This window comes from Tachyglossus aculeatus, chromosome 1 (genome assembly GCF_015852505.1).
Source record: "Tachyglossus aculeatus isolate mTacAcu1 chromosome 1, mTacAcu1.pri, whole genome shotgun sequence".
Taxonomy (NCBI): domain Eukaryota; kingdom Metazoa; phylum Chordata; class Mammalia; order Monotremata; family Tachyglossidae; genus Tachyglossus; species Tachyglossus aculeatus.
In genome coordinates this window covers 22,441,209-22,453,885 of record NC_052066.1, presented here as the reverse complement: position 1 = coordinate 22,453,885, position 12,677 = coordinate 22,441,209, and the positions used below count along the sequence as shown (strand labels likewise).

Genomic DNA, 12,677 nt, shown 5'->3' with positions numbered 1-12,677 from the left:
GGCGGAGCCAGGATTAGACTGTGAGCCTGCTGTTGGGTAGGGACCGTCTCTAAGTGTTGCCAACTTGGACTTCCCAAGCGCTTAGTCCAGTGCTCTGCACACCGTAACAGCTCAATAAATGCGATTGAATGAATGAATGAATATTACAGATGGGGTAACAGGCCCAGAGAAGTTAAGTGATCTGCCCAAAGTCACACAGCTGGCAAGCAGCGTAGCCGGGATTAGACTGTGAGCCTGCTGTTGGGTAGGGACCCTCTCTAAGTGTTGCCAACTTGGACTTCCCAAGCGCTTAGTCCAGTGCTCCGCACACCGTAAGCGCTCAATAAATACGACTGAATGAATGAATGAACCCACGACCTCTGACTCCCAAGCCCGGGATCTTTCCACAAAGCCACGCTGCTTCTCTGCTACAAGCTAATCAGGTGGGACACCGCGCTCGTCCCCCTTGGGGCTCACACTCTCAACCCCCCTTTTCCAAATGAGATAACTGAGGCCCAGAGAAGCGAAGCGACTTGCCCAACGGCAGACGTACAGTGGAGGCAGGATTCGAACCCAGGCCCCGTGATTCCCAGACCCGTGCCCTTTCCCGCCAAGCCACGCGGCTTCCAGCGAAGACATCCGGACGTTCCCAGAACGCCATCGGAAGAACATTTTTTTTAAATCTGTGGTGGCTTTTTAGCCTCAGCGTCTGGCGGCAGCCTCCGTCCAGTTGAACCGATTGTAATAATGTCGGTATTTTTTAAGCGCTTACTGTGTGCCAAGCACTGTTCTAAGCGCCGGGGGAGATACCAGGCGATGTGTATCTTTTGCAGAAAGCTGCGAGAGAAAGTGGCAGGATGTTTTTGAACTGTTTATCCTTGCTCTCCCTGCTGTTTTATTTTACTTGTATATATCTATTCTATTTTATTTTGTTAATACGTTCGGTTTTGTTCTCTGTCTCCCCCTTCTAGACTGTGAGCCCACTGTTGGGTAGGGACTGTCTCTGTAGGTTGCCAACTTGTACTTCCCAAGCGCTTAGTCCAGTGCTCTGCACCCAGTAAGCGCCCAATAAATACGATTGAATGAATGAATGACAAAATGACTTGCCCAAAGTCACCCAGCTGACAGTTGGCGGAGCCGGGATTTGAACCCATGGCCTCTGACTCCAAAGCCCTTGCTCTTTCCATTGAGCCACGCTCCTTCTCTAGTTGTTCGCAAAGGCCAGTTTGAGCCGCTGAGAAAAGTTTATTGCGACCTAAAGTAACCTGAAAGCAAAGCCCAGGAAGTAAGTAAACATCTGGCTCAGTGGACAGAGCCTGGGCTTTGGAGTCAGAGGTCATGGGTTCAAATCCCAGCTCTGCCAGCTGTCAGCTGGGTGACTTTGGGCAAGTCACTTCACTTCTCTGGGCCTCAGTTATCTCATCTGTAGAATGGGGATGAAGACTGTGAGCCCCACCTGGGACAACCTGGTCACCTTGTAACCTCTCCAGCGCTTAGAACAGTGCTTTGCACATAGTGAGCGCTTAACAAATGCCATCATTATTATCGGTCTACATCACAGATGAAAAAATCCATCATTTGAGTCTTTCCCCGAACTCCCACTGCCTGCTGACGGGTGAACCGAAGCGCTTGGGAGAGTGCCGTGGCCAAAACAGACACGCTCCCGCGGTCTGCTTTCAAGATCAATCAATCAATCAATCAATCGTATTTATTGAGCGCTTACTGCGTGCAGAGCACTGGACTAAGCGCTTGGGAAGCACAAGTTGGCAACGTAGATGCTTTCGGTCTAAAGTCAGTGCCACCGTAATGGTCAAAAGCAATTATTGAGCATGCTGACTCTAGGAATAGTCTGTTTTAGCCGGGCCCGAAGGAGAAAACAGGGACCGGACTTTATTCCCAGATCCGATTTTGATCCACTGAAGCCCGATTTCTGTTGAAATGTAACGCTCATCATGTCTGGATTAGAGGCCGGTCCCTCTGCCTCCATTCCCTCCATTCTTCGGGCAGTTTTACCTTCCTCAGCCCAGTCTTTCCCAATCCAAGATTTCCCTTTGCTTCCAGGACATCTCCGGTCGCATGGCCCGCTACCACCTCAAACTCAAAGTGTCTAAAACGGCATTTCTCTCTCCCCGCAAACCACCGCCACTTCCTTACCTCACCGCTTATGCAGAAGCAGGGTGGCTTAGTGGAAAGAGCCCGGGCCTGGGAATGAGAGGTCGTGGATTCTAATCCCGGCTCCGCCACTTGTCAGCTGGGTGACTTTGGGCAAGTCACTTCACTTCTCTGGGCCTCAGTTCCCTCATCTGTAAAATGGGGATTAAGACTGTGAGCCCCCCGTGGGACAACCTGATCACCCTGTAACCTCCCCAGCGCTTAGAACAGTGCTTTGCACGTAGTAAGTGCTTAATAAATGTCGTCATCATCATAATTATTATTATTATTATTCTCGGGTCCTCAGTTCCCTCATCTGGAAAGTGGGGATGAAGACTGTGAGCCCCACGTGGGACAACCTGATTATCTTGTATCTACCCCAGTGCTTAGAACAGTGCTTGGCACATAGTAAGCGCTTAACAAGTAACAGTATTAGAGGAGAAGCAGCGTGGCTCAGTGGAAAGAGCCCGGGCTTGGGAGTCAGAAGTCATGGGTTCAAATCCTGGCTCTGCCAATTGCCAGCTGTGTGACCTTGGGCCAGTCACTTCGCTTCTCTGTGACTCAGTTACCTCATCTGTAAAATGGGAATTAAGACTGTGAGCCCCACGTGGAACAACCTAATCACCTTTCATTCATTCATTTAATCATTTATTGAGCGCTTACTGTGTGCAGAGCACTGTACTAAGCACATGGGAAGTACAAGTTGGCAACATGTAGAGACAGTCCCTACCCAACAGCGGGCTCACGGTCTAGAAGGGGGAGACAGACAACAAAACAAAACATTTTAACAAAATCAAATAGAATAGTAAATCTGTGTATGTAAAATAGAGTAATAAATCATCAATCGTATTTATTGAGCGCTTACTGTGTGCAAAGCACTGTACTAAGCGCTTGGGAAGTACAAGTTGACAACATATAGAGACAGTCCCTACCCAATAGTGGGCTCACAGTCTAAAAAATTGTAATAAAGTTTGTAATAGTTTGTAAAAGTTTGTAATAGTCTGTAATAAATCTGTACAAACATATATACAGGTGCTGTGGGGAGGGGAAGGAGGTAAGGTGGGGGGGATGAGGAGGGGACAGGAAGGAGGGGTATCCTTCCCAGTGCTTAGAACAGTGCTTTGCACATAGTAGGCACTTAACAAATACCAACATTATTATTATTATTATTATTATTATTCCTCCTCCTCCCCCGCCCCCCACCCATCTCTGTCAGTAATACCGTTATCTTTCCTGACCCAGAGGCCCACAGTCTTGCTGCCAAATCCCGCCGGTTTTTCCTCCACACAATTTCCCGGAGCCGATCAAGCTGCTTCCGACCCGATCCAAGCTCTGGTCCCTTCACGGGTAGACTACCAAATCCGTCTCCTCACTCGTCTCCCTGCAACCGCCCTCTCCCCATCTCGGTCTCCACCTCGGGCCGCCGCGCGGATGCGGCTCGTTGTCTTGGAAGCGTCACTCAGTCCACATCTCCTCCCACCTCGGCCACCACCCGCTCCCCTCCACCCCAATCTTCCACATCAAACTTGTAGCCTGTGAGCCCACTGTTGGGTAGGGACCGTCTCTCTATGTTGCCAACTTGTACTTCCCAAGCGCTTCGTACAGTGCTCTGCACACAGTAAGCGCTCAATACATACGATTGATTGATTGATTGATCAAACCAAAAAAAAAAAAGATCGCCTTCAAGGCCGTCGACCGTTTCTCTCCTCTTCGTGATCTCCGGCCTGCCCTCTAGGCTCCTCTTAGCGCATCTTCTCACGGTCCCTCTCTCACCTCCGGCTTCTCCCTCCCTCCCACCTCTCACGTAGGCATTCATTGTACCTCCCAAGCACTTAGTACAGTGCTCTGCACACAGTAAGCGCTCAAGAAATACAATTGAATGAATGAATGAATTCAACCATATTTATTGAGCACTTGGGAGAATACAGTAGAGAAGCAGCGTGGCTCAATGGAAAGAGCCCGGGCTTTGGAGTCAGAGGTCAGGGGTTCAAATCCCAGCTCCGCCAACTGTCAGCTGTGAGACTTTGGGCAAGTCACTTCACTTCTCTGGGCTTCAGTTCCCTCATCTGTAAAATGGGGATTAAGACTGTGAGGCCCATGTGGGACAACCTGATCACCTTGTAACCTCCCCAGCGCTTAGAACAGTGCTTTGCACATAGTAAGCGCTTAATAAATGCCATCATTATTATTATTATTATTACAACAATAAACAGATTCATTCCTGCCCACGATAAGCTTACAGTCATGCACCAGCCCAAGAAATACGAATTTCTAGACTGTGAGCCCGCTGTTGGGTATATGTATATATGTATATATGTTTGTACATATTTATTACTCTATTTATTTTACTTGTACATATCTATTCTATTTATTTTATTTTGTTAGTATGTTTGGTTTCGTTCTCTGTTTCCCCCTTTTAGACTGTGAGCCCACTGTTGGGTAGGGACCGTCTCTATATGTTGCCAACTTGTACTTCCCAAGCGCTTAGTCCAGTGCTCTGCACACAGTAAGCGCTCAATAAATACAATTGATTGATTGATTGATTGGGCAGGGACCGTCTCTATATGTTGCCAGCTTGTACTTCCCAAGCGCTTAGTCCAGTGCTCTGCACACAGTAAGCGCTCAATAAATACGATTGAATGAATAGCTTCCCAACCACTAGCTCAGTACTTTGGAATTTGTAGTACCCTGAAGCTTTCCTATACCACCATCATCATCATCATCATCGTCATCAGTCATGGGTTCAAATCCCGGCTCCGCCACTTGTCAGCTGTGTGACTTTGGGCAAGTCACTTCACTTCTCTGGGCCTCAGTTCCCTCATCTGGAAAATGGGGATTAAGACTGTGAGCCCCCCCGTGGGACAACCTGATCACCTTGTAACCTCCCCAGCGCTTAGAGCAGTGCTTTGCACATAGTAAGCGCTTAATAAATGCCATCATCATCATCATCAGTGGCATTTATTGAGCACTTACTGTGTGTGGAGAGCACTGTACTAAGCATTTCCACACCTCTCGATTTTCTTACTCTAGTTGTATGTTTCCCCCATCCAATTTCCCACTGTCTTTTTCCTCCTATCTGTCAAATCATTTTCTCTCTGACTCCCCCGTTTGAGTGTAAAATCCTTGAGGGCCGAGCGCCTACCCTTTACCTCCCAAAGATTTCGTTCAGTGTTTTGCGCACAGGCACTCATCATCATCATCATCAATCGTATTTATTGAGCGCTTACTGTGTGCAGAGCACTCTACTAAGCGCTTGGGAAGTACAAATTGGCAACATAGAGAGACGGTCCCTACCCAACAGTGGGCTCACAGTCTAAAAGGGGGAGACAGAGAACAAAACCAAACATACTAACAAAATAAAATAAATAACAAAATAAAATAAATCGATAAATAGTACCGAATGATCGTGCAGGTCATTTACTTGTACATATCTATTCTATTTATTTTATTTTGTTAGTATGTTTGGTTTTGTGTTCTGTCTCCCCCTTTTAGACTGTGAGCCCACTGTTGGGTAGGGACTGTCTCTGTATGTTGCCAACTTGTACTTCCCAAGCGCTTAGTACAGTGCTCTGCACACAGTGAGCGCTCAATAAATATGATTGATTGATTGATTGATAGCTAGATTTGTATCCTTTGATGCCAGATTTTCAGTGGTATTTGTTAAGTAGTTACTAAGTGCCAGGCACTGAACTGAGCGCTGGAGTACATTCAAGATAATCAGGTTGGACACAGTCTCTGTCCCACTTAGGGCTAACAGTCTTAATCCCCTTAAGCGCTTAGTACAGTGCTCTGCACGCAGTGAGCACTCAATAACTACGATTGAGTGAATGAATAAGGTAACTAAAGCACAAAGTCAGCAGACAAGCAGCGGAGCCGGGATTAAAACCCAAGTCCTCTGTCTCCCGGTCCATGCTCCTTCCGTTAGACCAAGCTTTCTCTGGAAATTCTAGAAAGAACTTGAATGAATCCTAGAGTGGGGGAAGAAAGTTTCTCACAGGAACGTTATTCATTCAGTCGTATTTATTGAGTGCTTACTGTGTGCAGAGCACTGTACTAAGCGCTTGGAAAGTACAATTCAACAGATAGAGACAATCCTTACCCAACAACGGGCTCCCAATCTAAAAGCGGGGAGACAGACATCAAAACAAGTATACAGGCATCAATATAAATCAGTAGACCGCGCGCTCTCTGGAAATTGTAGAAAGAACTTGAATGAATCGTAGAGTGGGGGAAGAAGGTTTCTCACAGGAACGTTATTCATTCAGTCGTATTTATTGAGCGCTTACTGTGTGCAGAGCACTGTACTAAGCGCTTGGAAAGTACAATTCAACAGATAGAGACAATCCTTACCCAACAACGGGCTCCCAATCTAAAAGCGGGGAGACAGTCATCAAAACAAGTATACAGGCATCAATATAAATCAGTAGACCGCGCGCTCTCTGGAAATTGTAGAAAGAACTTGAATGAATCGTAGAGTGGGGGAAGAAGGTTTCTCACAGGAACGTTATTCATTCAGTAGTATTTATTGAGCGCTTACTGTGTGCAGAGCACTGTACTAAGCGCTTGGAAAGTACAATTCAACAGATAGAGACAATCCTTATCCAACAACGGGCTCCTAGTCTAGAAGTGGGGAGACAGACATCAAAACAAGTAAACGGGCATCAATATATATCAGTAGACCGCGTGTCCTCTGGAAATTCTAGGAAGAACTTGAATGAATCGTAGAGCGGGGGAAGAAGGTTTCTCACAGGAACGTTATTCATTCAGTCGTATTTATTGAGCACTTACTGTGTGCAGAGCAGTGTACTAAGCGCTTGGAAAGTACAATTCAACAGAGAGAGACAATCAATCAATCAATCAATCAATCAATCGTATTTATTGAGCGCTTACTGTGTGCAGAGCAGTGTACTAAGCGCTTGGAAAGTACAATTCAACAGATAGAGACAATCCTTACCCAACAATGGGCTCCCAATCTAGAAGCGGGGAGACAGACATCAAAACAAGGAAACAGGCATCAATGTAAATCAGTAGACTGCACGTTCTCTGGAAATTCTAGAAACAAGTTGAATAAATCGTAGAGCGGGGGAAGAAGGTTTCTCACAGGAACGTTATGCATTCAGTCGTATTTATTGAGTGCTTACTGTGTGCAGAGCAGTGTACTAAGCGCTTGGAAAGTACAATTCAACAGATAGAGACAATCCTTACCCAACAACGGGCTCCCAATCTCGAAGCGGAGAGACAGACATCAAAACAAGTAAACAGGCATCAATATAAATCAGTAGACCGCGTGTCCTCTGGAAATTCTAGAAAGAACTTGAATGAATCAGAGAGCGGGGGAAGAAGGTTCCTCACAGGAACGTTATTCATTCAGTTGTATTTATTGAGCGCTTACTGTGTACAGAACAGTGTACTAAGTGCTTGGAAAGTACAATTCAGACGAGACCATCAATCAATCGTATTTATTGAGTGCTTACTGTGTGCAGAGCACTGTACTCAGCGCTTGGAAAGTACAATTCAACAGAGACAATCCTTACCCTACAATGGACTCCCAATCTAGAAGCGGCGGGGGAAGAAGGTTTCTCACAGGAACGTTATTCATTCAGTCGTATTTATTGAGTGCTTACTGTGTGCAGAGCACTGTACTAAGCGCTTGGAAAGTACAATTCAACAGACAGAGACAATCAATCAATCAATCGTATTTATTGAGCGCTTACTGTGTGCAGAGCACTATACTAAGCACTTGGAAAGTACAATTCAACAGAGACAATCCTTACCCAACAATGGACTCCCAATCTAGAAGCGGGAAGACAGACATCAAAGCAAGTAAACAGGCATCAATATAAATCAGTAGACCACAAGTGCTCTGGAAATTCTAGAAAGAACTTGAATGAATCCTAGAGCAGGGGAAGAAGGTTTCTCACAGGAACGTTATTCATTGTCGTATTTATTGAGCGCTTACTGTGTGCAGAGCACTGTACTAAGCACTTGGAAAGTACAGTTCAACAGATAGAGACAATCCTTACCCAACAATGTGCTCCCAATCTAGAAGCGGGGAGACAGACATCAAAACAATTAAACAGGCATCAATATAAATCAGTAGACTGTGCGTTCTCTGGAAATTTAGAAAGAACTTGAATGAATCATGGAGCGGGGGGAAGAAAGTTTCTCACAGGAACATTATTCATTCAATCATATTTATTGAGCGCTTACTGTGTGCAAGGCACTGTACTAAGCACTTGGAAAGTACAGTTCAACAGATAGAGACAATCCTTACCCAACAACGGGCTCCCAATCTACAATCCTTACCCAGCAATGGGCTCACAATCTAGAAGCGGGGAGACAGACATCAAATCAAGTAAACAGGCGTCAATATAAATCAATAGAATGATAGATATACACACATCATTAATAAAATAAATAGAATCATAAACATGCACCTATATACACAAGTGCCATGGGGCGGGGAGGGGAATAGAGCAGAGGGAGGGAGGAGGAGCGGAGGAAAAGGGGGGCTCATTCATTCATTCATTCAATCGTATTTATTGAGCGCTTACTGTGTGCAGAGCACTGTACTAAGCGCTTGGGAAGTACAAGTTGGCAACATATAGAGACGGTCCCCACCCAGCAGTGGGCTCAGTCTGGGGCATTACCTGGTGTGGCTTAGCAGGTTTCTCCTGAGGCCGTTTCTGCGGAGGCCGGAGTAACCGTGCTCTTGGAAAAATTCCGGAGCCTGGAGGTGGTTTGGAAAGACACTACGGAAGGCTTTCTTCTGCCATTATAAAAACCGCCCTCTCGAAAATTTTCTCTCCTGCTGCGCTGTTAACGGTTCTTCGGCTACGGGGAGGGAGGTGGTACGGCCCAAACGGCGACTCTTGTAAGGGGAATTTCCAACCGCCCCGGTTAATTGGAGATATCTGATTTCAGGGCAAAGACAGCACTGCAGCAGTATCTGGCGTGACGGAAAACCCAAGCAAGAACTTCAGGCTCCCCTCACACACACGTGTTTAAGGAATAACAGGAAAAAGCCTCATCTGATCCCTTCTATTTGCACAAGTCACCTTGGGCCGAGCCGCTCTCCCGGGCGGGGAGCCGCTCTGCCAAAGCAATCTAAGAGAACGGATCTCGGATGCACTTGGGAACTTTTGGGAGGTCGTGCGTTAACTCAGAGGACTGTTGTGTGTTTTATTTTTCCCGAGCTGCCGGGACTCTACTAGAACAATCAATCGTCCTTTTTTTCCCTTCGGGCCTACAGTTTTTCGCTTTTGCGGCAGCCACTTTGGGGGCAGGCGCGCGCGGGTGTGACGTGTGAGCGTGCGTGAGTGGGGGGGGGTGAGTGTGTACGGAAGGGGGATACCTCAGAAAATCTGTTTTCTTATTTTGTGTGTGAAAAAAACTCTTTTCTACAGATTTTCCAGGATTACGCATTGCTTGCTGTATGAGACCTTACTGAATTACATACAGTTTAAATGAAATGTTATTTAAAAGAAACCACACACACACACAAACTGTCAAGTGCCCCATAAAGTTTATGTTGAATTTTGATCAGATGAATATTTGTAAGTAAAAAAAAATATATGCATTTCTCAACCTCAACGTAACTTACAATATCCTTTTCTTTAAAAGAAGATACAGGGGACCTGAGGACAGGCAATAGAAGTAGCGCCGGGGCCTCGGAGAGAGAGCTAAGCGTCTTACTGCCGTTCACAAGCGTCCTTGACAACCTGATTGAATAAATCAATCAATCATATTTGTTGAGCGCTCACTATGTGCAGAGCACTGTACTAAGCGCTTGGGAAGTACAAACTGGCAACATATAGAGACAGTCCCTACCCAACATTGGGCTCACAGTCTAAAAATAATAATAAATAATAATAAATAAGTGGGTTTGTAGGGTGGGAGTGGGACTGACCTGTCTGGGTGGATCTTTTAAAACAATAAGCGGCCTCGTCGGAGACCCAAGTGACTGGGTTGAGCGATGGCGGATTCGGTGGGCCCAGGTTCTCCCCCCGCCGCAATCCGCCCGGCCTGGAAATGTGAAATCCCACATCCCTTTTGGAAAAAGGCCCGGGGAACGGGTAGGACAGACGCACATCACCCAGAAGGCTAAGTCCGGTATAGGCAGGCGGTGTCTTACGCATCTATCCCGAATGAAACCAAGAATAATAATAATTATTATTATTACTTTTAGACTGTGAGCCCACTGTTGGGTAAGGACTGTCTCTATATGTTGCCAATTTGTACTTCCCAAGCGCTTAGTACAGTGCTCGGCACATAGTAAGCGCTCAATAAATACGATTGATGATGATGAATAATAATTGGAGGATTCAGCATCGCCAGCCGTTGAGCACAGCCTGACGTCGGAGAGAGTGAAACGGAAGTCCTACCCCTGGACTTTAACTTTTGAAAGAGCTGAATGACCTCTCTCTGTATCCCTCACAGTCTTTTAGACTGTGAGCCCACTGTTGGGTAGGGACTGTCTCTATATGTTGCCAATTTGTACTTCCCAAGCGCTTAGTACAGTGCTCTGCACATAGTAAGCGCTCAATAAATACGATTGATGATTGATGATGATCCCTCCCTTCTAATAATAATAATAATGATGGCATTTATTAAGCGCTTACTACGTGCCAAGCACTGTTCTCAGCGCTGGGGAGGTTACAAGGGGATCAGGTTGTCCCACGGGGGGCTCACGGTCTTAATCCCCATTTACAGATGAGGGAACTGAGGCCCAGAGAAGTGAAAAGTCACACAGCTGACAGTTGGCGGAGCCGGGATTGGAACCCATGACCTCTGACTCCAAAGCCTGGGCTCTTTCCACTGAGCGCTTAGTACAGTGCTCTGCACACAGTAAGCGCTCAATAAATACGATTGATTGATTGAGCCACGCTGCTTCCCTATCAACAGAATATTTCCCAAGGCCCGGGTTAAACCTTCAATCGACGGTAGTTATTGTTTGCTCACAGTGTGCAGAGCGCTGCACTCAGCGCTAGGGAGAGTAATCATATTAATAATAATGATGGCATTTATTTATTAAGCGCTTACTATGTGCAAAGCACTGTTCTAAGCGCTGGGGAGGTTACAGGGTGATCGGGCTGTCCCACGGGGAGCTCACAGTCTTAGTACTTTCCAAGCGCTTAGTACAGTGCTCTGTACACAGTAAGCTCTCGTTGTCTCTCCCTTGCCCCCCGACCCCCGAAGAGTATCACTAAGACTGATTAGCTCCGCGTAGGCAGAAATTGAGAGATCCTTCTAAAGAACCGACCGGGGCTTTAATGATTGCCTGGTGCAATGTAAGTGATTTCCCGAATTAGGCCGCGGACCGTAGGCCGAAGAAGGAAGAGAGAATATTCCATCTAATGACCGAAAGATAACATCCTCTTTGTACTACTATGTCTTTTCTACATCCTTAAGTTGGATTACGCTTCCGGCTCCGAGTTAACTTCTGTCCTCGGATACTTCAGGCCAGATTGAATGCGAGGAGGTCGCGTGGGACTGGGAAGCTGGGATCTGGCTGGGATTTTCTTTCCGTATCAAGCGAGACCGAAGGAGGGAACTGAGGCGGGAAACCCAGTCAAATTCTGACATTGCCCGAATGTTTTGGGCTTCCCCCGTCCCCGGACCATCATCACCCTACCGTTTCTTCATCAAGTTTTGAATCTGTCGGATTGCAGACTACTTTCCCGATTAATCCATTTAACGGCATTGTCTTTTTCCACCCTAAAAGGCGGAAATCAAGTCGAGCACCCAAACACATCCCCTTTCTCCCCTCTTCGAGACTGAGCTGCTGCAATAAGCCCTTCTCTCTGTAGGAAATCAAGGCATCTGGGTTTTGCACACTGATCGTGTACTAAAAAAATATGCAGCTCCCTGGGTTGGTGGGGGGGAAACAATCTTGGTTCCTTGGATACGCAGCTTTATTGAATAAAACCCCATTTGAACCGAGCATAGCTTTTCTAGGGCTGAAGGCAACCTCATTTCCAGTTTTCCAATGCTAACGGCTACAAGGTTAGGATTAAATTTACCCGGTGAACACAAATAAACCAACGACGCTAAGACAATCCAGACTGCACGAGGGGGCTTAAAAAAAAAAGGCCTTTTCAAAAATGACATCACATGTCGGTGGATTGGACGTCCATTAAAAAAATTCACACTCAAACTTATGTGAATAAATATCGCCTGTGGGTGTGTATGAGTAGGAAAAATAAATAAAAAAAATACTTTGCCAGAACACTTAGTTTCTATTGGATTTTATGAAGAAAATTGTATCCATTGAAACGTCACCTGCCTGTAATGTTTTCTAGTTATGATGCCAGAAATGAGGAACAGGGGGTAAGGCTCTTATCCCAACTTCTTAAAGTCTATGTTATCTATTTCTCATTCCTTATTTGATATATTTTTTTCCTGATCACAGCCCTTGAATTACACAAGAGAAAAGGATGGTCTATTCAATAAGCTATTTTTTTTTTCCTTCCAGCACTTTATTTGGAACAATCCGTGTTCTGGTGTTTGGATAAAAAAATGGTGCTTTAAACAACATATTAATAAAA

The 12,677-nt window shown here is 45.9% G+C and overlaps 1 protein-coding gene across 4 annotated transcripts in view; it reads left to right on the top strand.

The window, feature by feature from the left end:
- Nucleotides 1-9,723, top strand: part of ARMC8 (armadillo repeat containing 8) — a 159,125-nt gene extending 149,402 nt beyond the window's left edge. For all 4 annotated transcript variants that reach the window (XM_038765421.1, XM_038765417.1, XM_038765496.1 and 1 more), the window contains one exon: nt 9,055-9,723. In XM_038765421.1, the coding sequence (XP_038621349.1) occupies nt 9,055-9,088 (34 nt within the window). In that variant the 3' untranslated portion in view covers nt 9,089-9,723. The remainder of the gene's footprint in view (nt 1-9,054) is intronic.
- The last annotated feature ends 2,954 nt before the right edge of the window (nt 9,724-12,677 follow it).